The following is a 26,579-nucleotide window of genomic DNA, read 5'->3' as shown; positions in this document are numbered from 1 at the left end:
AGTCAAACTGTAGATCTGAAGAAAATAATTTGGGATTTCTTTCTCCCCTCTTCCTTCTCTTTATTTTTATATTAAGCAGGAAAGTCTCTGAAATTAATTTTAAAACAAAACCAAAAAACCTTGCTTTGATGTCAGGTCATCCATCCATGACATGCTATGATAACTTTATTAATGTAGCTCAAAAAGCACTGTTAGTAATGGGCGTTTGTTACTGCAGCCACACATGCATAGACCTGGCTGAGTCACTGTCCCCTGTCAAACATAAAACTTACGGGGAGACAGCTCTAGCAGGAAGCAACACACCAAGATTAAATGGAGGCCAAGTGAGTTCTACTGCATGAGAATGCTAAAGGGTTGTAGCACCTTGCTGATCCTAGCCAGTTTCCATGTGGATAAGTCATTCAGGGATAGAGCTAAGGTACATGAAAAGCCTGCACAGCCTGCACAGCCCTTCTCCTTCTCCCATTGTATTCCATAGTAAGTAACAAATGTGCTCGGGAGATAACAAATGACTTTTTACCCAATCAGGAAGGTGGATCATTTTTGGAGTATACATCTATAATCAATCCATTGCAATGGGAAATAGATTCATATATCACTAGTTTCTGCAATCATCTGGGTTTCTACTGGTCTTTGCTAGTGTACCCAGCAGAGAGTGAACCTTCTGAGAAAGTGACAACCGTGTTTCTCCATACTTTGCTGAAACCCTCAATGTCTGGATAAGACAGGAAAATCAAATGACTCTTAACTTAGATTTTAAACAGACTTTAAATCAAGCAACAGTAAAAATATTATTTAAAATTAAAAAAAATTCCTATGGGGATACAGTAGAGAAAGAACACAGATGAGGCAGACTAGCATCTCATGTAGTATTTTTACTCCTTACACCTCTATTTTTCCTAGAGCATTTTTACAGCTGTACGCTCCTTGTAAAAACTCTTAAGACATTCTTAAGACCATTCTGAGGTCCTTGCAATTAGTGCTATCCTATTCAAGACCTTTCAAAAGCCTTGCTTTGGCAAAAACTGTAGACTCTGTATGATGTCCAGGGGTTGCTATTCAAATTTCTTTTTTTTTTTTTTTTCAGACGGAGTCTCGCTGTGTCACCCAGGCTGGAATGCAGTGGCACGATCTCGGCTCACTGCAACCTCCACCTCCCAGGTTCAAGCGATTCTCTTGCCTCAGCTTCCCAGGTAGCTGGGATTACAGGCATGCACCACCACGCCCAGCTACTTTTTGTATTTTTAGTAGAGACGGGGTTTCACGATGTTGGCCAGGTTGGTCTCAAACTCCTGACCTCAAGTGATCCACCCTCCTCAGCCTCCCAAAGTGCTGGGATTACAGGCGTGAGCAACAGCCCCCGGCTGCTATTCAAATTTCACGCAAATCTGATGCATGCTTTAAGTTGTGTATGCGTGATCACATTCTCAGGGTGGAAGTTGAAAGGGTTGAACAAATATTCCCAACCTTCAAAAGGGAAAAAGCTACCAAATCAACTCCATCCCTAATTAAGTCTTTAATTACCCAGAGCAAGAAGCCATAAAGCATTTCTGCACGTGAGGTCTGGGTCAGCTTTCACTCGCAAGAGAACAAAAACACCCAGGCATGGTGGGAAACCCTGGGCAATTTCACGTTCAGCACTCACCAAAGGTCGTGCCTGCTTCGGGCCTGCTCACCGAGGACACGATGACGAAGCCGAAGCCCTCGTTCTCCCCGCGCCGGATCTCCACGTCGTAGGGCTGCACTACGGTGCTGACCACGCCGCTGCCCCCGCCGCCGCCACTGCCGATGCCGCTGGTGCTGCCGCTGCCCGAGCTCACCGTGTTCAGCGAGTTCTGGCTGCCCTGCGGGGTGCGCTTCTCTTCTGTCAGCGAGGCTGGCTGGTTGCTACTGTGATGAGAGGAGGCTGGCGAGGGCACCTCGTTCTCGGTTTTGGGCACTGTAACAGAGAGATGCACGCGTACAGCACCGTGTCCTGCAGCCCCCCCATCCTGCTGCCCCTCCCTCCCTCCTGCAACTCCTGCAAGAAATCAAAACATGAACCGAGGGGAGGGGACAGCACCTGGTTTCGCAAAACCTGGATATACGGATTGAAAGCATCTTCTCTTGACGAATATTAACCATTCAGTATCTACGAACATTGATCCCACCTAACACCAAATAGGACTCCCAAATAGCGTTTATTGTTTACAGCATGCTATATGTCGACATCCACACTCAGAATCAAGTTTGCAGCAGGATCAGCCTGCTGTGAAATATTTCCCTATTGCACAAAGGGAAGGAAGGGCCTAAGCGTAGGTGAGGGCTACACCCGCGAAGACTGCCACCTTGGCTTCATAGATACAACCTTGGATGCACGTTCATATTGTCATTACTTTCCAGTCACATTTCCACTCAGCTTTGTCCATCAGGCAACAAACAGTAAGGTGACGGTAACGTTGAGGCTACCTGCCCTATGTGGGGTTCATGACAACACCTTTGAGACATACACACGCTTCTCTTCTTAGCTTCCAGGTGTCAACATCGACTCTGATCACAGAACTGGATACACTGGCCTCCTTCTGAATTTAGTCACCATTCTAGCGTTACTGTCAGACGGCAAGGTAAAGCACTCCTAAACAGCCAACACAGTAGGTGGAACCAACTATGCCAAAAACAAAATGTGTGTTGTGTCCAAGTTTTAGATCAGACTATATTCCTTTCTAAAAGCTTCTCTTTTCATAGATTGTTTTAATTTTTGAAAAATAAGCATAACAAATTTTTAAACCATTTTTAAGCATATAGTTGAGTGGTGTTAAGTGCATTCACATTTTTGTGCAACCATCATCATCTATCTCCAGAATTTTGTCATTTTCCCAAATTGAAACTCTGTACTCATTAAAAACTAATTCCCCTTCCCATTTCCTCCACCCACTACCAACCATCGTTCTGCTTTCTACCTCTATAAATTTGACTACCCTACGTATCTCATATAAAGGGAATCAATATTTCTCCTTTTGTGACTAGTTCGCTTTGCATCATATCTCTTCATAGATTTGACATGCCTTTTACACAGAGCTAAAAATCCAAAATATTTAAGATTTAAAAAAATAAACCTGAAACAAAAAAAAAATCACATTGCCTTACTATTTCTATTTGTGCCAGGGAAGCCAGATAGTTTTCATCTCATCTCAAAAACTGGTTCTAGCTGACTGCTTTTAGCTGCATGGAATAGTATGTTGAGAAGGATTGTGAGGCCATAAACACACTGGAATTTAACCCCAGATAGTTTTCATCTCATCTCAAAAACTGGTTCTAGCTGACTGCTTTTAGCTGCATGGAATAGTATGTTGAGAAGGATTGTGAGGCCATAAACACACTGGAATTTAACCCCAGATAGTTTTCATCTCATCTCAAAAACTGGTTCTAGCTGACTGCTTTTAGCTGCATGGAATAGTATGTTGAGAAGGATTGTGAGGCCATAAACACACTGGAATTTAACACCTGAATTCTATAATTAATCATATACCATTTAAAATGGGTCATACTCTTTTTTTTTTTAAACAAGTTACCAATTAATTTTATCTGACAGGTTTCTGTTTCACTAATATTAATGCCATGAGAATTCATAATATTTCAGGTCATATTTCTCCAGTAATTCCACTGATATAAGACAATCACCTCTGCTGCATTCTGGGTTCTGCCTTAAAGGTTTCAAGGTGAGAGCTGCATCCAAAGGTGAACAACCAAGGTGTGTTCGACGTGAGCTTTCAAGGGAAAGGACAGACACACAATTCACTGTCTCAAAATGGCAGATTCTGATACAGCAGTAAACCATGAGTCACTAGAATGGCAAGGAGGGAATGCTAAAATCTGAAGGCAGTTGGAGGGAGGAGGAATTTCCAAGGGAAGAAGGTTATATTTGAGCTGAGCCTGAAAGGATATGTAGTATTTTGAGAATTAAAGTTCAAAGCTTATGGGCAGGAAGAAGGAATCAAAGCTGACCTAGAACTGGCCAGCTCTACAACTTTCTTGTAGAAACAAGAAAAAAAAATCTTGGTTTAATACATAGGACAGTAAGAAATCAGTAACTTTTTTATGAGCTTATTTTGTAGCACAAACCCGATTTTTGTTCCCTTGATATGAAGCTACAACTCTTCTGACTTTCATAATGACCTCATTTGTTGAGGATTAGCATCAAATGAAGAGGATGGCTAAGTTCTGATTTGCAAGGAGATAGAAGGGAAGTGATATATATTCAACTAGCCTTCCTCTGGAAGCCTTGGTTGAACATATGCAAATGACACATTAAAGTACTTTAGAATGACAGTAATTTTTGCAGGGTTTGAGAGAAGCAAGCCATCTGGAAATTCTGAGCTTGATCACATTTGCAAACATTTGCTAAAATAGACGCTCAAGGAGGCAGACACAGGAAGGAGGCCTTTTCTGTGAATAAAGTGACAACGCACTGTCTGAAGGAATGAATGAAATACATACCCGCAAAAACCACTTTACGCCGCACCGTGAGATTGACATGGCCTTGTTTGGCAGCTTGTTGCATAAGCTGGACCACAAGCTGGTGTGATTTTCCAATTACTGGCGTCCCATCCACACAGATTAATTCATCTCCAGACCTCAGGCGGCCATCAGTATCAGCAGCACCCAGTGGTACGATGTGACCAATATAAATCTGTTGAGTAATTGAATGATGGATGAAACATTGCTCTCCTATGTTTACTGTTACATCAATGGCCTTCACATCTCAGGGAACAATTCATTCATTCATGTCTGCAGGCATGCCACAAACATTTATTGAGCACCCACTGTGTACAAGACATTGTGCTAAGTATTGCAACAATTCTTAAATGGTGGAAAGAATATTTCTTGCTTAGTTTCCAGATGTTTATCTGTGGCCTATTGATGACTCACTCTCTTTTTCCCCTTTGCAGATATAAATTACTTTTCTCCCTTCATTGTATAACCTATTCTTCTTTTCTAGCTACCTAAAAACTCTCTTTCCATAAAACTCTGCTAATTAAAATATTAATATTACTTTTATTTAAGGGTCTAGCATCATGCCTAGGAATAAGGAATATGTAATAAATACTCTTAAATGAATGAATGAAGCAAAAGTTGGTTGGACATCTCCATTTTTGAAGTCTTTTAGGACCCGAAAGCAGAGCACTCTTTATAGTTAGTGTCTTGCTGCTATATTTGTCATTCACTAAACCTTAGCTAAAATATTTGTGCCTGCCTTGCCTTTCCAGCAGACAATAATGCTATAGTTACCTTCACGTGGCATTTATAGTTTACACAGAACTTTGACAAAACTGTTGCTAAGAACATGAACTCGAGTCAGACCTTGTCAGTCCTTCCATTTGGTAGCTCTGTGATCTTGGGCAAGTTAGTTAGCCTTTCTTTTTCTTGATGTGAAAACGGGATAAACTGGTGGGTTTGATGGATAAATGAGAGAATGTACGTTAAGAGCCTTTAGCACAGAACCTGGCACATAGTAAGCGCTCGATGAATAATGGCTGTTATTATCACAAGGAAATTAACAATACCTATTTTAGTTTTTTCTTCCTTCAAAGGAACCCTGTTATGTTATTCTAAATTTATTCCAAAATGGAGGACACTGAGGCCCAGGGAAGTTCAGTGTTTCTTGACCCTTACTCAGGGTTCTTTCTCAAGTTCTGTAAAGGCAGGGGTCTGACATTCTCCAACCACTGTCTCATGAGGCTCTGCGAAGTACTCTGCACACCAGCAACTCAACATACAAAGCCTACTACCTGCTGGCACAGTGAAGGGACCTGGCCAGAAGGACCAGGCCACTGTGATATTAGGTGATGCCTATTCCTGTTTTGCTTTCTGTTTTCGTCTCCCTTGGGGGAAAGGGGTGGTCTACAGAGGCTGCAGCTGCCACTTTTCACAAACACTCATACAAACTTTTTAGAAAGAATCTAGTCTCTTCTTCCTCAAGACAAAGAGAGCTCCACAAAACCCAATGAAAAACCCACACTACTCAAGATTAAAGAGTCAGTGTTGCATCTAGCTGGACTTAAATGTTGGTGATTTGTCACTGTCGCCAATTTGCTTTGAAGCCTTAGAAAAATATGCTGGCAAGAGAGACAAGCAAAAGACTCACAGGTTCCCCTGGTTCATTTCCACCCAGAATCCTAAATCCAAATCCAGTCTCTTTTCTCCAGAGGAAGATGTCCTGTTCCTGGTAATCTGGAACTGCAGAGAGGGGAGAAAAAAGAGATGGATTATTTTACTGATAAAACCAATGATACCCCCAAGATGAACACAATTGCAGGACAAGAATGGTGGTGCTTGATCAGATGGAAGATTTTCAATATAGGCAAAGAAACAAAATACTCTGAACAGGTGAAATAATGGAAGACACGGGGATAAAGTAAACAGTGGGAATAGTCACTGAGCCCTAAAGTTCTTCACAGGACTCATCACTGTTTGATAATTCCAAATCAAGCCCAAGCCATGATCCTTAACTACAAATAGTCAGCATTAACTGCTTTCCTCAGTATTCTTGCAAGGAGAATTAAGTAAATTATTATGTGCCACACCACAAGGCAGGTGTCCATGTCCAAGAACAGAACTCAGGCTAAGTCAGAGTCACTTCTGAAGCCAGATCTAAGGATTCTGAGGTCATGTTAAGTCACCAGATGTTTCCTCTACTAGAGGATGAAAGAGAACAGCTTGGTTTAAACAGACTTTCTGATTTATCTTTAAGTCACTTTCTTCTTCCTTAAAATAATTAAGACTAGCAATGCTAATAGGCTTTGTTAGATCATTTTTGCCAAAAATTACTCTAAAACATCCTAGTATTTCTGCATACAGTCAGTCCTCCATATCTGTGGGTTCTGCATCCTTAGATTCAACCAATCACAGATAGAAAATTTGTTAGACCTACAATGGTTTTAGCTGTGATGAATATGTACAGATTTTTTTTCTTGTCGTTATTCCCTAAGTAATACAGTATCACAACTATTTACATGGCATTTGCATTGTATTAGATATCATAAGTAATGTAGAGATGATTTAAAGTATATAGGATGTGGGGTGTAGGGGCTCACAGTGGCAATCCCAGCACTTTGGGAGGCCAAAGCAGGCGAATCGCTTGAGCCCAGGCATTCAAGTCTGGGCAACATAGTGAGACCTTGTCTCTACAAAAAATAAAAAATGAGCTAGGTATGGTGGTGTGTGCCTGTAGTCCTAGCTACTCGGGAAGCTGAGGTGGGAGAATCGCTTGAGCCAGGGAGGTTGAGACTGCAGTGAGCCATGATTGCCCCGGTGCACTCCAGCCTGGGTGACAGAGTGAGACCCTGTCTCAAATAAATAAATAAATAACAACCAAACAAATAAATAATACAGGAAGGTGTGTGTGTGTGTGTGTGTGTGTGTGTGTGTGTGTGTGTGTGTGTTACACACAAATATTAGGCTATTTTCTAGGGATTTAAGCATCCATGGATTTTTATATCCTTGGTGGGGGATGCGGGTGTCCTGAAACCAATCCCCAGCAGACACTGAGCGGTGACTGTATAAATTTTATTAGGATTTCCATACTATTACCAAAATCAGCCAGGCCTCCAAATCCTTAAGATCAATGGTGATGACAAAAAGTCTGTGTTAATGAATCATATATCTCATTGCCAAAATGACTGCTTTACTCTAGAACTTGCCTATGATATTTCAGCATTAAAAGTATTAATTCATTTTCTAATAACTTGATATTTTACTTTCAATACTCATTAATGGACCAGGGCTTTAAAATGAATATCTTGTTTTTTAAAACAAATGCAATTTCCATAAGAAAATACCCACTATACATGAAATTGTTTTATACACCACTCTGTTACTTCACTAAAGTAAAAGAGAATTATTTCTATTTCATTCTTACTTAATATTTTAATGTATACATAGGGTGTTTTATGACCTATAAAATGATATATCTTTTTTTTAAAGAGAAAAAATATAATTCAGTTGCAGTGAATCCTAAAGGAGATTTTCAAATGCTATAGTGCATACCTTCTTATTTAATTAACTGGATTTGGGGCTGAAGGAAAGCGCAGGCCTGAGAATTTAATTATTTTCTTCTCCAGTTTTGTACAACAGAATAGGGAAGAAGAAGGTGGATGTTTAGATTATAGGTTGGTGAAGGGATGTCCCTTTTTAGTGATTCACCCACAAACTTAAAATGTATAGTGAATGAATACACCAACAGAGAAGAAACCAAGTGACCCATAAGTACAAGTCAGAGGAGTTTGAATCTGATCTTTTTACTTGAGCTATCTCAGTGCCAGGGCTGTAAATGGGTGCTTTCTATCCACTGCTTTTATTATAATTGCTGAGGCTAAGCTGCAAAACACCCGGAACATGGAGCTAAGCTGCTGCACAGGACTCCCATAAACACAATTTGAGAGTAATATTTTCTTGAGCACGCTAAGGTAACAATATTTTCTTTCTGTTCGAGTAGCTGGCTAAAGGATATTTGCTGTAATAGCCTCAATGAAACAACAAATTAAATCAAGTTGTGTCTCTGTCTTTGGTTCACTCAAGCAGGAGGATTATTACCGAAATAGACCACTGGTGCTTTCCAGCCAGCACTGGGTTCCTGGCAGAGTCTGTTTTAGGTCTGCTGAGTGTGTGGCCTCTCTGGGAACAATGAAAGGGCCTCTGCAGAGACTTCCAGCCCAGACCCATTTTTCTCAGCATCATTTAACACCAGAACATTTGCCTATCCTACAGTGACACCAAATGTAACAAGTTTTTGCCTACTGTTGCTCATTTAGGTGTGAGCTAGCATGTATGGGAGGTTGTGGCCAACAGATTTGGGCTTATCACACCGTTTAGTCCACATGAAAAAAAAAAAAAAAGCTTCGTTTCCTTCTGAGAATCAGTGGAAAAATGGCAAATTTATTTAAAGGTTTTCTGTTGAAAAGGAAGATGCCCACTGACATTAGGAATGTTAAAGACACAACAGTGAGCCAGAAAACACAGACATAAACATCGACACACAGACATGTTACAAAGAAAGTCTTTTGCTACTTTAATTTTGGCATTTTAACAATTCTACTCTTCTACCAACTAAATGCCATTTACCCCAATATATAACTTTGGCAATAAATCAGTACTGAAACACATTATGGGATCATAAAATTTCTCTCTTCTGTGTCCTCTGAGGCCACCTCTTCTTAGAGGCATTGAAGTTTCTAAACTACTTCCCCCAAAATGGTTTTCTTCCTTACTTCAGGCAGATTTTATTAGAATTAAGTTTTTAGGCGGCAGTAAGGTAGAACCATTTTTCTGATATTAATATCACTTTTTTTGAGTGAGGCTAAATCAAATAGACCTAAGAAAACCTTGTCCAGTTTTCATTTGTAAGCCCTTGCATATGAACAATTTCTGCAGTTAGTCTCCTTTTGGTAATGCCAGTGACAATTGAATAAAGCAGTCAAAAGACTTCCTTTGATAATTAGAGAGAATGGACCCACCAGGTTTGCAGAGAAACCTCCTGGTGTCTCCATTACTACAGACATACCAACACATTTCCAGACTTGACAAGGGCATGAAGAACCCTTTTTATTCCATCGTGTCTTTGGTTTGCGTTTGGTCAACAAGAGCTCCAAAGCACTTCCCTTCATGCCCCTCTTTTCTTCCCTCTCTTTTCTGAACTTCTCCCCAGGCCCCCAGACCAATGAGAACATCAAACGAGATGAATGAAAATGGAGAGACAAAAGTTTTCAGCAGATCCTTACTCGGACATTCTCCAAAATTCGTGGAATTGATTTCTCTCTCTCTCTCACCCTTGCTCAATCCTGATGCAGGTGAAGGTGACATAGCTGGAATATTAATTTCACAATTTTGCAAAGCTTAATGTACATTCTTTCTCTTAGTTCACTTTAATTTAGTTTTGATTGATAAGGAACAGGCAGTTCAGCTTTCACGATAAAGGTCATGGCTGTTATTTTAAAAGACTATAGTTTGATTCCATTTTTTCTTTCTTTTTTTTTCACAGTGCTTTACTTGTCAAAAAGGTAGAATTTACAATTGCACCATTGAGAGTTTCCTATAACTCCTATTACCATCTTAAACTCTCCTTATTTAATGACACTCTAAAGTACACATTCTTGAATGGCCTTACTTCAATCATGGTTTGTCTAAACCCTTACTGCTTTTTGAAAAATGTAAGTATATTTGTGCTACCACTATACTACAGCATTTATTCAAAAGTGTATCAAGTCCAGGATGAAATTCATTCTTGTACTAATATCTGTTCAGGTGAATTCTAAGCATTTCAAGCCAGAATAGTCTTATATTTAGAGATGCAAATCAATGGATCTATCCGAGAACTGAACAAACACACAAATACAAACTCATAATTCCTCTTAAAATTTGGAGGTACATCCAAGCTTCTTAAGCTCACTATGATAAAGAAGCTCAATCACCACTTCCAAACTTCTAAGCATGTCTCTCCCAGGCAGGACAGATTTACGATGTCGGTTAATAAGACAGTTTTGAGGTTTTTCTTTCCAAACTATATAGTGAACAGGCAAAGTTTCAGCTACAAGCCTTATAATTTATTTTGTAGTAAATGCTACTGGATATGATCTGATTTTCCTAAACATTTACTAATAAGACTGCATCACTGTCGTTTTTAAGATGTGCACAATTCTAGAGAAACTATAAAACAGGCAACATGGCTTTTAAAGGACTTCAGTGCTCGTCTTTGTTTTTAATTAAACATTGAAACTCTTCAAAAGGATTCATGAACACATTTGTAATTCAGACTGATTCATTCTAATACTGCTGCCTTGAGAGATGGCCATATCAAAAATATGGCACATTGCAACACATTTAGACCATGTGAAGGAATGCGTTCACAGATTGTGTTAATCTCCACATTGCCGCTAATAATAAAAGAAAAGAAAAAGAAAAATGTATTTCCAACAAAAAGAGGGTAATATGGCACAGTTAAGCTGCTGTTGCTGACTTCAATTCTCCTGTTTTTCCTGGAGTACTCTGCTCATTTTACTGTCGTGGGGGGAAGGGGCAGGGAATCACATCTGACAAGGCTATATACTTTTTTCTCTTCGAAAGACAAGTTATAAAATAACCTAAGAGAATGGCAGAAACTGATCTGAGATAAAGAAAAGTACTGATTCAATGACAAGATTGATGCAGGTTCATTCCTAGGTGCTGTGAAAATAAGAAAATCTGTGACAGATACTGAATAATTACCATGGGGGCCAGGGGGAGGTCTCATCATTATCCTCATTTAGTAGCGAGGAAGAAATTCATGTGAATGTTAATATCAATTAGGTTGCTACTATCTATCGGTCAAATACAAAGCCTCCAATTACCAAAAAGGAATAGGTTCTCATTTGTGCTGCTCTATTTGATTCCTCAGATGTTAAAGAAAGCGAAGGAACAAAACTGGCACCATTCCGAATATTTCTTTCATTTTTTTTTTTTTTGAGACAGAGCCTTGCGCTGTTGCCCAGGCTGGAATGCAGTGGTGTGATCTCAGCTCACTGCAAGCTCCGCCTCCCGGGTTCCAGCAATTCCTCCTGCCTCAGCCTCCCGAGTAGCTGGGACTATAGGCGCATGCCACCAAGCCCGGCTAATTTTTATATTTTTTAGTAGAGACGGGGTTTCACCATATTGGCCAGGCTGGTCTCCAACTCCTGACTTCGTGATCTGCCCGCCTCAGCCTCCCAAAGTGCGGGGATTACATGACTGAGCCATGGTGCCTGGCCCCGAATATTTCAGTCCGGCTGCCACCTGAGCAATTTCAGTACTTAAAGTAGCTGGCTATAGCCACATTACATATTTTTCTTATTTTTTTTTTCCTGGTGAAAACTTTTAGAAACATTTGATTAAGTCAAATTCTTAATAAAATTTGCTACCACCAGGGTAAAAATGGCATTTGAGCAAGAGCCTTCTATTAAACGGATGTTTTACAATTGTCCTGTCAACCCATGACGCCCCTGCCAGCCCTTCAGAATGCAATTCATTTTATCACAAAAAGATTCATACAGGAAAACTCAATCATAAATGTGTCATGTATTGAGGAAAGCAGGAGTTCGGTCAATAAAGCAATATCTCAACATTAACTGAAGTTGGGCCATTGATTGGATGAGCCATAAGCTTAGAGAGTAATGTAGGGGGAATGTGAAAAAGCTCCTCTTTGGAAATATCTCTTAAAAGGTTTTCTTCAGTGACATCACTACAATGAGCGAGGAGACACAATGAAGACAGAACCTGGTTCCTGGTTAGTATCCACTGCATATGAGGTCATTCCAAATGGAACTTCATTTCCTTTAGTCAGGCTTTGGGGGTACTTTAGGGGTACCTTTCTAGTCCAGCAACTACATAAGTCCCTGCTCAAATTAGTGGGCTTTTTGCCAGCAGGGTGAACTTGTAGTCAAAACAGCCTATTTAATTCCATGCGTTGTGGTAGTAAGAAGGCAGTGATATTTCTCCTTTGAAGAGGAAAAGGATGAAGCCCTGAGCAACTCCTAGCATTTGATAACCAGCAAGACTCCAGGCTCACCTCTGCCCCCGCAACTGCTGAGCATCACTCAGTGGACTGACCAACTTTCCTCCTCAGACAAGGATGCTGGCCTCACTGCCCCATTTTGCTTGGGTCACAGAGGAGTTGACTTTCAGCATGCACCTCGGCCAGCAAAGGAAGCACAGCACGGCCAAGTCTGTGTGGTGGACAGGAGGCCGGGGACCCACACCTCACACAACCTCTCTGCCACGACTCTCGATGGGGACCCTGCTGAGCAGTGACCACATTTGCAGCTAGGAATGAAACCTGTGCTGAGAGGAGGATGAGCAAAATGATTCCCTTCGCTCTTACAGCTTCTCTCAGACCCTTCAACAAACCGAATCTCCACCATCACAACACCTCTCTCCTACCCCATACCAAAAAAGAGAAAATGAGGTGTCTGTCCTTCATAGCTACCTCACCCTGACCATTATAAGAAAACATCAGAAAACAGCCACCCAACAACAACAACTTGCATCGCCTAAAATTAAGGCATTTTTAGGAATTTTCATTGGTAAGATAAATGAGTATTATTTATGGTGAATAGTTTTTGGAAATCATTTCATAATAAAAAGACATTAAACATGAGGGTGAAATTATGTTTATACAAGCCAAGAAGTTACAAAGTATACTATCACTAGCTCATATTTATAGAAAAGGTAAAGCACTGGATAAGTAATTAAAGCACAACCACTCACTGCTATTGTTTTTTCCTTTTTGTGGGGAATGTTTAGAGAGATTATAATCGTTAAAAAAAATTACCAGTATTTTTTAAAAACAAGAGACCACTTAAGAAGCATTTAATTTCTTCTCATTAGTCCGAAATCCCAGTCAATCATATTTAAGTTCTATTGCATATCAGATTTGTGCTCAGAGCACATCACAATCTCCACTTGGAGAATTAATGAGACAGCAGCTCTTATCTACCATTCCTTTTAACTGAAGGGAGGAAAAAAACCCACTTTTACCCAGTGCATTTATGTGATAACCATCCACTTCTACCCCCTCCCCAAAGTGAAGGCATAGTGGAGCCTCCATGGATAGCCAGCAGAGTCCGCTCCCTCTGTGATACTTTTGCCTCTTGCGGATTTCACTTTATCCAGTTTACACACTGCAACTCCTCTATTTTCAATAACCTTCAAGAGAAAAGTAGAGCCCTGCGGAGGAGTCAGGGTAAGACAGAGGCCAGGATGCTACTCACGTCGGTTTTCATACATGCTCCTGGACTGGGCCCAGATTTTAAAAGGATCTGGTTTTTTCTGGCCAGAGCTGTCAGTTTGATCTGGAGCTTGGGCCTCTGCAGGTGGGAACTCGGGGAGCACCTGTGTGCTGTGGCTTGGGGATGCTGTGTGCAGGCTTCGGTGGCTGGAAACACTGTGCTGAGAACTATTCTGGCTGTCTTTCCTTTCCAGTGGTTGCTGAAAGTAAGCAAGTGAGAGGGGCAAGAAGAAAAGATTATTATTGGTTCTCTGAGTGGGTGTTTTCCACCAGCTTGTCTTTGTTTAGCACTTCTGCATACACATACATATCAACAGTATTTTGGCTCCCACCTTTCTCCAGCTAATGCTGAATGCAGATGAATCCCCAGGTGACTGGCAGACAAACAGAGAGGTGGGTCAGATAGACAGACATAATCATAACCCATACTGCTCTCTGGGCTACGGCGGAAAACAAATCCGATATTCATCACAGGTTCTCAGCTAAAACGCTATGCTTGTTTATTGCAAGATGGATCAGTTTTAACATCCTCATTTTCACAAAAATATGTAACACCAAATACCATGAGTGGTTTACCATAAGGCTATAATATCCAGAAGAAGTATAATCAGGGCTAAAGATGCTCTTCAGGACTCCATGTCTTGTATCTTTTAATAATAAAATACCCAATTCCTCTTTAAGAGTTTGCTATCCATTCTTTTCGACTATTAAAAAAAACAGAGGTCAGATCTTTTAAAAATCATGCCTAGTATTATATGTTTATTGGTATTTCTATGTGTAGAAATTACTAATAGATGAAGAACTTCCATGATTCTTAGCTAATCAATTTTGCAAGCATTACACTTCACCTCTTAAACTGCCGATAGTACTGTTGGTTGAAAACCAAGATCAAACTTTGTATGTGAGTTGACCTCTGGGGGTCAGCCTTCTTAGATTTGCAACTTCTCCAAAGTCCAAGTGTTATAATATTCAAAGGGGAAGAGTTCCATTTAAATTTCAGTTGAATAACCAAGTCCTTGTTCATTAAAATCTGCTCAGCAAAGACCCTTCTTATTTTACGAAAAGCTCTGTTAGAATGGCGAATGAATGGAGAGTAAGACCTAATGGAAAGGAAAATAGTGGGTAGAACAGAAAATAACTGTAGTTCTTATTTTCTCCAACAAAAGACTGTGGTAATCTCAGGTGTTTAGCATTCCCTATTCAAAACAAAAAATCCTGCAGTCATGCCTCATACACCACAGACACCATGTCACTATACTTATCTGATTTAAAGCATTGTATGGGGTAGAGGACAGGAAGGGGCTCTCCATTCTCTCTTATAGATCCTGTAGAGCTCGTGGTTTTAAAGTACTTTATAAGAGCTTTGACCTTGATCATTCTAGATCCCTGAAGTTCTTTACAGAACTTCCACCAGGTGTTCCGATCAAGCCTACCAAGGCCCTTCTTCCTTGCTGTCTCCCCAAGTATCCTTCATCTTTCATTCCCCTGGAATTCTGCTGGAAATTTGCAAGGTCCCTTCATTTAATTCTCAGGTCCCTATACTTCCTCTCCTTCCAGTAATTGCTTTGAAACAAGTATCTGAAGAAGGCCCAAGGAGGACAAAAACTTCATTTGCTCTTGACTATTACAGATTTGAATGCAGGTATTGGCAAGGATTCAAAATTGAGAACAACTGGACATGCATTCAATGAAGGCAAGATAGACCATTTAAAATTATACTTGATGTGCCTACGGGAGAAATTTGAGGGCCATATTCTAAGCTACCCTGGAGGTCTTGGGAAAACTGTATGAGAGGCTTAATTCACTCCAATTCAAGGGGAAAAACATACACTGGTGCAGATGCCAGCAAAACACGCTGATGTTTGGGTGGGAACAAACACCATCATAACCTCACGTCACCATTTTTCTCTTTTGAGGATCAAGTGCTCAGCTCAGATTTGGTTGCCTTTCCAGAGTTGACAGAACCTGGCTCTGCCAACTTCAACAGTTTCTCCTCCAACAGTGAATTCAGCTCTCAGGGCCAGAGTGAGAAAATGTAAATGATGGATACCATACTCATTTTCTTTTGCATGCACATGGGACTGTTGTTTTTTTTCTCCCCCACTTCAATGTGGTCTTTACAAGGGTCTTGATTATAAACAACCATGTATAGCATTGGCCCATTTTTTGTGTGAACATACATAACATTGCATAGAAAAAATGGGATTATGGGTGGAGTTTTTCCCTCTTATCATTATACTTTCCCATATTACCTACCTTTTTTATTTTTATAGTGCACAGAGAATACTTTTTATAATCAAGACAAAATTTAAAGTCATTTTCATTTCAAAATGAACCTTGGTAAACAGAATTAATGGGAACTGCTACTTCCTATTCTTCTTACATTTTAGTAATGTTTTACTTTTGTTCACCTCTGAAGGGGAAAGATATTTTAAATGTAAAAGCAAAAAACTCAACAAAAGACCTCTGCATTTACCCTGAGAATGGCATGCCTCCCTTCAAATGACCACTCTCTTTTGGTTCGTCAAACTAGTAGATGCGAGATTGATGGCAGGGTTGGCCTATGAGCACTAAATGCTGACCCTGGAAGCTCTGGTCTCATCATGTTGAAACCACTCTTCACAAAGGTGTGCACACTGCAAGGTTACCTGCAGGAAACAGCCTTGTGCTCCTGCTTCTTTTGTAGGGTTATTGGCAGTTTCTTCTTGGGCCATTACCTCCTGAAGCCTAACTCAAACCTTTCCACTTGATCCCTCTTCCTGAACTGGAGAGAAATATCCTTCTGGCATCCCTGACCCACTGAGAAAGTCTGATAAAAGTACTGGACCTGTCTCCCAGAGAAAATGCGTATGTGCTTTTACATACATACCTGTACATGCATGTGCAGAGATTCAGCATGTCATGTCATGGGTTTTTGAAACCGTCTCATGTCTGTCCCAGTATAATAAATCCCTCACATGGAAGACCTAGATCTCTTATGTTTAACTGAAGAGATGATTCCACCAGAAATAGAGAGTGCAAATGAAGTCTACTGGAAACGCTTGGGCCATTTTTCAAATTGTAACACCCTTTCTCACCTCCCCAATAAATGACTCATTTAGGTCCAATTTAACACCAAATGACAGACACAATCTGGAATGAGTTTGCAAAACTGCCTCTCGGTCAAACTGCACCTCTGAGTCTCTTTTAAATGCCATCTAAACTTTATACCTCAAATTGGAAAATAAAAGTAAAGGAGCATCCTGAGAATGTGCTCTAAAAACTGTGCCACCACTCAACTATCTCTAACTGGCCTATATAAATGGCACACTAATAGGCTAAATACACAATAATCTGGAAGCTTTTTGGATGTTCTCCCTGCTAAGACTTAACCTCACTCTATGTTCCTTCTCAAGTTCAGTTATGAAAACTCATTAATTTGAAGATATATTCTGTAATTTAATATCTTGTTGGCACTCTGGATTTTTTTAAAACTATGCTATGGGTGTGGGGGGGAGTTCAAAGTATTTTTTTTTTAATTTTCTGTGAGCATGCTAATTAGCTATGAGGTTGTCCTTTATCTGGTTAGAGCCCAGAACTGTCCAGGAGAAAAACCATGTTTATGTATCTCCCAAATTAAAGTCAACTTGTATGCATTTTCAGCAGTCTAGATCACCTCCCAGAAGACTAGAGGCATGAGAATACGTTCACTTCTGAACTATTTATGACACAGGATCAGATTTGCATTTAATGCAACTGTATTTCACCTCATTTTCCTAGGTGAGACACTAGCCCAAAGACAAGCAGCTGTAGTTAAAAGTATACTTTTAAGTCTGTTAACGAAACCCTGTGCATACTAAGAACATGGAAAAATGGAAAAACCTAGTACAAAAATGATATAACATCCAGCCCAGGCCCTCCTAAGTGTGCTGCCCTACCTGCAATAGATTTATTCACTTAACCCAATAAATCACACACATAGGATCACCTGCTGTGTGCCAGATACTGAGGGAAACAACATGTAAATAAGGAATAGATGGTACCTGAGCTCTTGAAATTTATCCCTGGGCATGTATCTAAGTGTGTATATACATAGTGTGTGTAGATGAATATTAATCAAATATAATATATTGATAGCAACACACTGCAATGTCCTTTAGAAAGGTGGTAAAGAGAGGACTCTGGAAGAACCCTACTAATAGAAAGAGAAGGCTGGGCATGGTGGCTCACACATGTAATCACAGCAATTTGGGAGGCCGAGGAACACAGATTCCTTGAGGTCAGGAGTTCGAAACCAGCCTGGCCAACATGGTGAAACTCCAACTCTACTAAAAATGCAAAAATTACCCAGGTGTGGTGGCATACACCTGTGATCCCAGCTACTCGGGAGGCTGATGCACGAGAATCACTTGGAAAGATGGAGCTTGCAGTGAGCTGAGATCACACTACTGTACTCCAGCCTAGGTGACAGAGCGAGACGCCATCTCAAAAAAAAAAAAAAAAAAGAGGGTGCGCTAAGTGGACTTTCTGAAGAACAAAAAAGCTACTGTGGCACAGCAAGGGAGGGTGGCCTGAGAGGAACTGGGAGGCCACATAATGCATGAGCCCTGTGGGCTACGTAAGGAGTTTGGGTTTAATTCTTAGTTTCAAGACGGGGAATCCATTAATGAATTTCAAGTGGGGATGTTCCAATAGCCAACATGTTTCCAGAAAGTTTGGTGCCACTACTGGGTGGTGAATGGATTGTTGGGGAAGAGGAATGAATGCGGAGAGGCCAGTCAGGAAGCCCCAGCTGCAGTCAATGTGGGGACCTGAGGTGGGCAACACCAGGGTAGCTAGAGTTACCCAGGAAAAGAATAAGTGAGGTCAGAAGACACTTTGGTGCCAAATTCAACAGGGACTGCTGACAGACTGACTGGAGGAGGCTGAGGAGCAGGAGAATGGAGGGGACAGGAGAGAAGGGAGGTGAAGAGGACCACCAGAAGGAGGAGAGCTTAGAAACAAGGATATCCATGCACCACACCTCCAGTGTGAGTAACTGGTTGACAAGGGGTGCCATATGTTAAGACAGGAATTTCCAATGCTAATTGTTGTCCCTATGCTGATATTTTTGAAGCAAGAGTCTTATTGCTGAGTCTCAATTCATAGCCAACTAGGAATATGGAAATGGGCTCAATTAAAAAAATTCCCTAAAGGTCTTTGGCTACATGTTGGCCATGAACCTGTATCACAAGACCTTTTAAACTAAAACTGTACCAACCTCTCTGAAATGAATGATTCCCTTACTTACTGTCAGGCCAGGGAAATTGGGAAGACATAATGGTTTTTATAAATGGAAATGGGAAAAAAAATCAACTCATCAGTAGTTCCCAGAATGATTTCAAAATATAGGTACTTATAAAGTGAACTTAAAATATTTGCTTGGAAGAGCAAATGAATATAGACAGCACTTAGGAGCTTAAATGATGAAAAGAATTCATGTGGCTTAAAAATGACAAATCGATCCATTTTAAAGCAAAATTATTTACAGTTCACTTATCCGCCAAGAGCGAAGGCTACTGCAGCGATTTACACGGACAACAGGAAAAACTCCAAGTGCTGATGAGGTATTAGGCCAATGTCATTAAAGGTTGTGTGAAAATCAGAGACTCGAATCCAAGCCAGTGCAGAGGATGGTCATTCCTTTTGTTTGTTTCTTTTATCATTTATGGGTCTAAGTCAAATGATTTCTTCCAAAAAGGTGGGCGAGAGGAGTTAATGGAAAAGAAGAGGCAGGCGCTGACTGGATATGAAAATGGATTCGGGTTCACATTGCATGCTTTAAAGGAATGTAATACAGTGGCAAAGTCCATCTTCCAGGGTTCCAAAAGGCAGAGAAGGGGAGTTGCCATGGGAAGTGAGAGGCAAGGAGACTGACTTAAGTGATCCTATGCCTTCACCCATCTACTACTCTCACTGCTTCTTCTTGTAGGCTGTAGAAGCTTTGATGGGATCAATCATCATGCTGGTTGTCACACAAGTGGCATCAGGGAAAAGGAGGACAGGTGCCACATAACTGTATGAGTCTGAGAAAGAGGCAGGGTACATAAAACGGAATGATCTAGGTCAGGGTCACTCAGGGTGTGCGCGTAAAAGGAGTCTCTCTCTCACATCTCTTAATGACTAGTTTTCAGCAATTTCCTTTAGCATCTCTTGCAGGGGAAAGGGACAGAGAGGCTAGTGGAACAAAAACCTATCACTGTGGCTACCCTGCAGACAGCTTGCTATGTCTGCTCTAAAGAGGCTGTTGAAGAGACTGCCTCTTCAATGTGGATGGGCACTGGATGGTTTGCCCACCGTCCGGGGTCCTCTATATAAAAACTATTTGTATGATTTTTTTTTTTTTTTTTAGTAAACAGGAAAATCTTCTCTCTTTAGTGAATATGGTACACTTTCTTTCATCTGACAATAATAGCTAAGTAAACAATGTGGTTTCCTATGTTGCCTAGGCTGGTGGGGAACTCCAAAGTACTCCACAGCTCAATCACAGCACTTATTCAATCGTGGGTGTTGGCATTTTATGATGACTTATAAGTTATTATAATTAAGAGTGGAATGATTACATTGTGTGTACTTGGTTCCATGTTATATTTCTGCTTTATTAATGCTCACCACACTTTAATCCCTATGAGGTGAGGATCTTTGTAGAACTGCCTATTAATGTGGTTATTATCTCTCCCTCCCCATTTCCATGAGGGCAGGGATGTTTTCTGATTAATTCTTATCAAATATTGGCACTGGGTCTGGCACACATAAAATAATAAATACTTATTGATGAAATGACTGCATAAACATTTTGGAAATTTGTGACAATCTTTTTTTTTGCAAGGAGCAATCAATACATGGTTTGTTTGCAAACTGCAACAAGAGAGGTGCCATGACCATCTTATTTATTATAGTATTTCCAGTGCTTCACACCAAACCTGTTATTTAATGGGTTCTAAATACTAGTTTTCTGAATAATGGATGAATGAATGGATGAAAGATGAATGTTTAGGTGGAGGAAAAGATGGATAAATAGAAGATGATAGCTAGGTGCAGTGGCACATGACTGTAGTCCCAGCACATTGGGAGGCCAAGACAGGAGGAGCGCTTGAGACCAGCCTGGGCAAGATGGTGAGACCCCTGCCTCTATAAAAAATATAAAAATTAGCCAGGCATGGTGCTGCATACCTACAGTCCCAGCTACTTGGAAGGCTAAGGCAAGAGACTGCTTGGGCCCAGGAGCTCGAGGCTGCAGTCAGCTATGACTGTGCCACTGCACTCCAGCCTTGATGACAAAGTGAGACCTCATCTCAAAAAAAAAAGAGGGGACAGATTAAGGGAGAATAGTTGGGAAATGAATTCATAAGAAAAGAGGTGGATACTGACTTAAAATTCAGGGTTTGGTGTGATATTTAGTTTTAAATTCTCATACACAAGATCCTTGTGGGTGATTTAGACTGAGAGTCTCAGTTAAATGAGTTTTCAGTCAGGATGATTAAGTTGGGCCACAGAATCAGTTTCCCAGAGACGTCTAAAACCTGACAGAAAATATGTCTTGTTTTTGTCTCTGTTATTTGGCAGAAAAATCCCTGATGTTATGAAAGTCCAGGTATTAAATTAATGAAATTTTATTAAGATACTGCCATTGTCCCCAATGAGTATATAAACCACAATTTCAACATTTAAACTAAATCTTGCAGGTGAACTTGCTTATTAAGAGTAAGCTACAGGGACTATCCAGGAGAAAAAATGAGATAAAAAAAAAAAAGATAAGTCCTTCTGTTCTAATAAAAACCCAACTACTTAATTATTGAAAACCTTAAAAAAAAAAAAGGTATGAGGGCAAAAGGAAGCTGCCAGTCACATGAGCAAGTCAACACTGTCAAGAGCCTCTAATAAAACAAACAAAACAACCACAACACAATGGTCCTGAGCTGAGACCACTGTGCACATGTGCACAGCGCTATTGCCAAATCTAAGTGAGTCACAACCCAGTTACAATCAGTGTGCTTTTAATTATGCATCCTGCATAATTGACCTTATCTGTCATTACTTGAATGGCTTTCTGGTACCAGGACATCCAGCTTCCCTGTGAATTCCCTCTGACTCCACCAGAAAAATTCCATAATCATCTGTGTCCCTGGCAGGACATCATCAAAATTCAAACTGGGAAAGGGAAACCGCTTTCAACCCACCTGTACAGAAATCTCACTGATCACGGATGTTAGCAGCACTTTACATCCAACAGCAGACCTTGGCCGACAGCTCCCAAATTTTGTACAGCAGCTGCCAGTGTGTGCCAGCAATGCTGTGAAAACCCTCATCCCTGTCCTGGCAGAGAAATCAGGTAAGGACAAGCCCCAAGCTGGGGGCTTATTCTTTTCTAACCCAGCAACACATCACTCTCTTAGCTTGTGGTAATTAAGAGCCAGCAGACTACGGGCAAAGCAGTTGAGAGCTTCTTTCTTAGGAATGCAGCCCAAGTAATTGGCTTCTGCTTGCTAATGACATGGCTTCTGCAAAAATTAACTGTCATAGGGAATTCTCTTAACTGACTTGGTGAATGCAGGTTCAATACCTATTTGATAGCTTTTGAGTTCACCAGGCAATTCCAAAACACTTGGGGGAAGAAGAAATGCAAATCAATTACAAAAATCCTTTTGCATACTAAATTTAAATGGAATGCAAAATGGAAAAGAACACCTTGCTACTTGACGTCATGCTACCTGTGCAAAACTACTATGTCTCCCTCAGCACCCTCCTTGTTAAGACTCCATTCCATGTGGGGTGTGTAAAACTAGCCCATGTATCAACATAGCACGGCTGGGGTGGGGGAGAAAAAAGGATGGTTCATGCTAACTCAAGCTTATGAGACACATCTTCTGGATTTCCTTCCATTTTTCTGAAGGCGGATGAGTTACTATGACCAAGGGACAGGGAGACACATATGCGCACATGCACACACTTTGGCATCTTTGTGGTTCCAATGTGGGCACCAACCAGCACTTTTCTGCCTGGACATTAACACACACTGACAAGGAAACCAGCCCTGAAGTCAAAGTTCCAATCACCACGGCACTATGCCATCGGAATCACATCAATTATTGCAGGTTTTTCTCTTTGGAGAACTTAGGAGTGAGGTTTAAAAACGCAGGAAGCTCCCTCTCTCATCTCCTTAATAAACTTCTGCCTCGTGCTGCCAGGCTTGGAGACAGGTGGAAAGAATTCAGCTGCAGCGCCGTAAGCCGCAAAGTTTTCAAGGTTCTCCCTTCCTGGATGGCACGAGGCTGTACATTTTCCCTCCCCCAAATCTTCTAAACCACATGGAAACATCCCTCTTTATCCTAATATTAATGAATTGAGAAGCCCCTTCCACCCAGATCAATTTCACAGGCACTGGAGTTCCAGATTTTGAGTTAAGCAGCATTTTAATTTGTCATTAGTGCCCCGGGAGCATAAACCCATACCACCAAGCAAAACACTATAGCCTCTAAGCTATTAGCTAACATGTCAACTAGGTAATGCATCTTCAGGGAAACCAGATTAGAAAGGACAGCAAAACATTGATTTTTTTTTTTTTTTCTTTTAAGAATCCTCTACCTGCAGCATAATGGTGCTAAAGCTGGCAAAACAACAAAGGACATTTCCACAGCAAGGAAATGTCTTATTCTCAGTGCTGGGGCAGTGAACATTGTTCCATCTGAGCATGGTCACATATATGGGGCAGAGCAATTCTTCCTTAAACCTACAGGCTTTTTATTTTGTAAATAATTCATCCTCTGGCGCCTAAGAAAGCTAAGGGAGAGAATGGGTAGACAGGTGAACGGCTGGGAACACCAGTTGAGAGCAATGCTACTCACGGAGCAGGTGGAGCTTTCTTTTTTTCACTCCTTCCAAAGGAAACAATAGCATTTGTATCAAGTTAAAACGGCTAAGAAACTCATCCCTTTGAAGAAGAGCGTGGATGCATTTGTATAGAGAAGATTTCAAACATGCATTCTTTATCCTGGCTCCTGCAGCCTGCCCACAAATCACTATACAGTTAAAGACAAGCCCAAATACCTTGTATAACAAACAGATCCCCAGAACTTCAGAAAATGAGCCCCGGCTCCTGTCTCCCCCATCCACTGTAAAACACATTTAGTGAAGTGAAGCCACACAGAGTACCCTCCCACCTCCAGCCCCCCACCATCCACGCCAGCCCCAACAAGCACCAAGTAACTGACAAGTCCTTACCGACTTTGGGCTCTTCTTGGGAACTGGCAGCCCTGGAAAAAATGCAACAAGGAGGGGAGGGGGGAAGAAATCATTAGCATATAAATGTTACCTTTTCCTTAAAGAACAATCCCCAGGTGTTCCATGGCAACCTAGCCATCTGCAGAGTTATGTCAGATTTCTCCCCAGCATCGGAGTTACCAGGCTGTTCATATCGAATCAAAGCAGAGGGAGGAGGAGAGCGAGAGGCAGGAGATCTATCTGCATTAGCTATGCTGACTTGTACTGCAGCAGCCTGGAGGCTGGGAAAAGAAATTCACAGACCTCAGCGGCCTGGGAAATTGAACACTTGGACAGAATCTCAAATGCTCTTCTGGATTAAGAGAGACTTAACTTACAATTAAGTCCAGGATATTTCCTTTCCACACGATCCACTTGTCAATTGAAAGGGACCAATCAGGACAGAGGAAAGGGTATATATTTAGTTTCAAAGGAGTACATGGTTAAAATTAAAAAATTTTTTTTGGTCTTTTCTTTTTTTTCCCTCTGCCTTTCAGAAGAGGAAATGCTTTATTTGGATGAGCTCCATACCAAAACAAAGATGGATGCTCTTTTGCCAACACAGAATGCTAACAAATGAACACAAATCCAAGTTGGTCTAGGGTCCCCTCTGGATCATCAGCACATGTCTGTCTCGACGTCTGCCAGTCATCCAAGCAACCTCCTACTCACAGCTTGTTGGAAAGGATTGGAGCAGGACTAGCCCCTCAAGAGGGAAAGCATGTCACTTGGGTGTGAAAAAGAAAAATTGCACAAAGCTGAAAGAAAAAGATAATAATGGAGAAAGAAAGGCAAAGGTGTTCATTGAATCTAGCTGGCTCTTCCAAAACCTTGTCCTTAGTGGGAGGGCTGGAGCTGGAAGGGACAAGTGATTTCCTCAATTCTAGGGAAGTCAGGAGCAATTGGGGGCAGACTTATGGGAAATCTGCCACCAGGGAAGGGTGCGAAAGACAGGCGAGAAAGGAAAATAAAGCATATACTGGTATTTCACAAGTAATCATTTCTGCAAGCTGTTGCCTCTTTTGATTTTTTTCTTTGGGCAGGAGTTAGAATGCAAAATGCAGATTCTATCTGTATAAAGCACACAAGAGATGCTTGGAATCTGGTGATGCTGCACTGGAGATTTCAACCTGTTTTTGAAAGTGATTCCTAGGGAGTGTGACGATCTCACCTCTTTTGGTAGTGACTTGTCAAACCATGAGCCATGCTAAGATCAGCAGAAGTAATTTGAGGCGAGGCAAGGCAAGTGGGTGAGTAAGGAGGAAGCAGCCCAGACGAGCCTGCAAAGTGCCCACTGGGAGCGAGGCATGATGAGGATTACTCGTCCTGGGAGGCACGGGGGCGCTCTCTGGCAAGGTTCCTAGCATCACCAAAATGAGGTCACCATGGAAGCCTGGCTCCCAGACCTCAGAGGGCATGAGGCACACTCAGTAGCTTGTTAGAAATGCAGCAGCCCAGGTCCCACCCTTGGGGGCCAAGGAATCTGCAGTATTAACAAAAATTCCAGGAGATTCTGATACAGAGAATCCGAGGACCATATTTAAGGAAACTCTGATATAGTAGAGTATTATTCTCCTCTCTCAAGTCAGGCAAACTCAGATAGGCATCCTTTAACAAAGTGCTTTGGGGCCCTCCCTGTCTCAGTTTCTCCATTTATAAAGGGAAAACAGTAAGACTCACTTCACAAGATTATTAAGATAATGAAACAAGAGAAAATGTTTAAGAGCCTCCTACCTGGCACAGACGGGTTACTCAAATGTCTACACCTTTTCACCTTCCTTAGCTAATTTACATCATTCAGAAAGGAAGTGGTATGGTTATCTTGCACTAACTAGAGAAAAATCAGCTGCTAAGCATATTAAAATATAAAAAAGATTATAGGAGAAAATATTTTACCTATGGATACAAATAACTGTGTTGAACAATTTTGATATGTCTTTATTTTTTTAAATAATGATCAGGTGCTTTTTTTGGCTCATTAATATGATTCCCTTAAGAAATTTTATTAGGTTGTATTAGTGTGGGTCACTGTATAAACTTCAAAATTATATAAGATGACATCCTTAAATTCGTATTTTCTCCTAATTCAGAGAGACCTTCTTAGTTAATTGGAATCAGCAAGGTTTCACCACAGTTATCTTTTACTGCAGTTGACTCTGCCCAGGATCCCAATGACCCACATGAAAATTTGGAAACAATCCCCCATTAGGTAAGCAGAGTCAGGGAAAATGGTTTCAATCTACACTCTGCTAATCATTTGTAAGACTCTGGCCGATCTTCAAATCCCTTCTCTTAAGAGCTTCACATATAAAATAAGGGGCATTTTTCATTCTGTATCGATGCACATTCAAAGGCGCATTCACAACAATGTTCAGTGCAATATTGTTGGTAGAAAGGAAAACTGGAAACAACTGGAAGTTCTAAAAAACTGTGGGGCAGCCAACCTACAAAGCTAGGTTAAAAGGAATGAGCTATCTCTACAGGTAACAACATAGTCTTTAAAACACAATGTTCAGTAAAATGGCACGCT

The 26,579-nt window shown here is 40.9% G+C and overlaps 1 protein-coding gene across 12 annotated transcripts in view; it reads right to left on the bottom strand.

Annotated features, from left to right (window-relative positions):
• Window positions 1–26,579, bottom strand: part of MAGI1 (membrane associated guanylate kinase, WW and PDZ domain containing 1) — a 681,166-nt gene that overhangs the window by 25,680 nt on the left and 628,907 nt on the right. For 9 of the 12 annotated variants that reach the window (XM_055260326.2, XM_055260327.2, XM_055260328.2 and 6 more), the window contains 6 exons: window positions 24,011–24,042; window positions 13,755–13,971; window positions 9,756–9,839; window positions 6,125–6,216; window positions 4,477–4,669; window positions 1,646–1,939 (listed from right to left, as the gene is read on the bottom strand). In XM_055260326.2, the coding sequence (XP_055116301.2) occupies window positions 1,646–1,939; window positions 4,477–4,669; window positions 6,125–6,216; window positions 9,756–9,839; window positions 13,755–13,971; window positions 24,011–24,042 (912 nt within the window). The remainder of the gene's footprint in view (window positions 1–1,645; window positions 1,940–4,476; window positions 4,670–6,124; window positions 6,217–9,755; window positions 9,840–13,754; window positions 13,972–24,010; window positions 24,043–26,579) is intronic. The other 3 variants (XM_055260325.2, XM_055260324.2, XM_055260330.2) reach the window with 1 other exon arrangement.

The sequence above is a fragment of the Symphalangus syndactylus genome, chromosome 21, assembly GCF_028878055.3.
Source record: "Symphalangus syndactylus isolate Jambi chromosome 21, NHGRI_mSymSyn1-v2.1_pri, whole genome shotgun sequence".
Classification (NCBI taxonomy): Eukaryota; Metazoa; Chordata; class Mammalia; order Primates; family Hylobatidae; genus Symphalangus; species Symphalangus syndactylus.
This window is presented reverse-complemented; position numbering and strand designations above follow the sequence as displayed.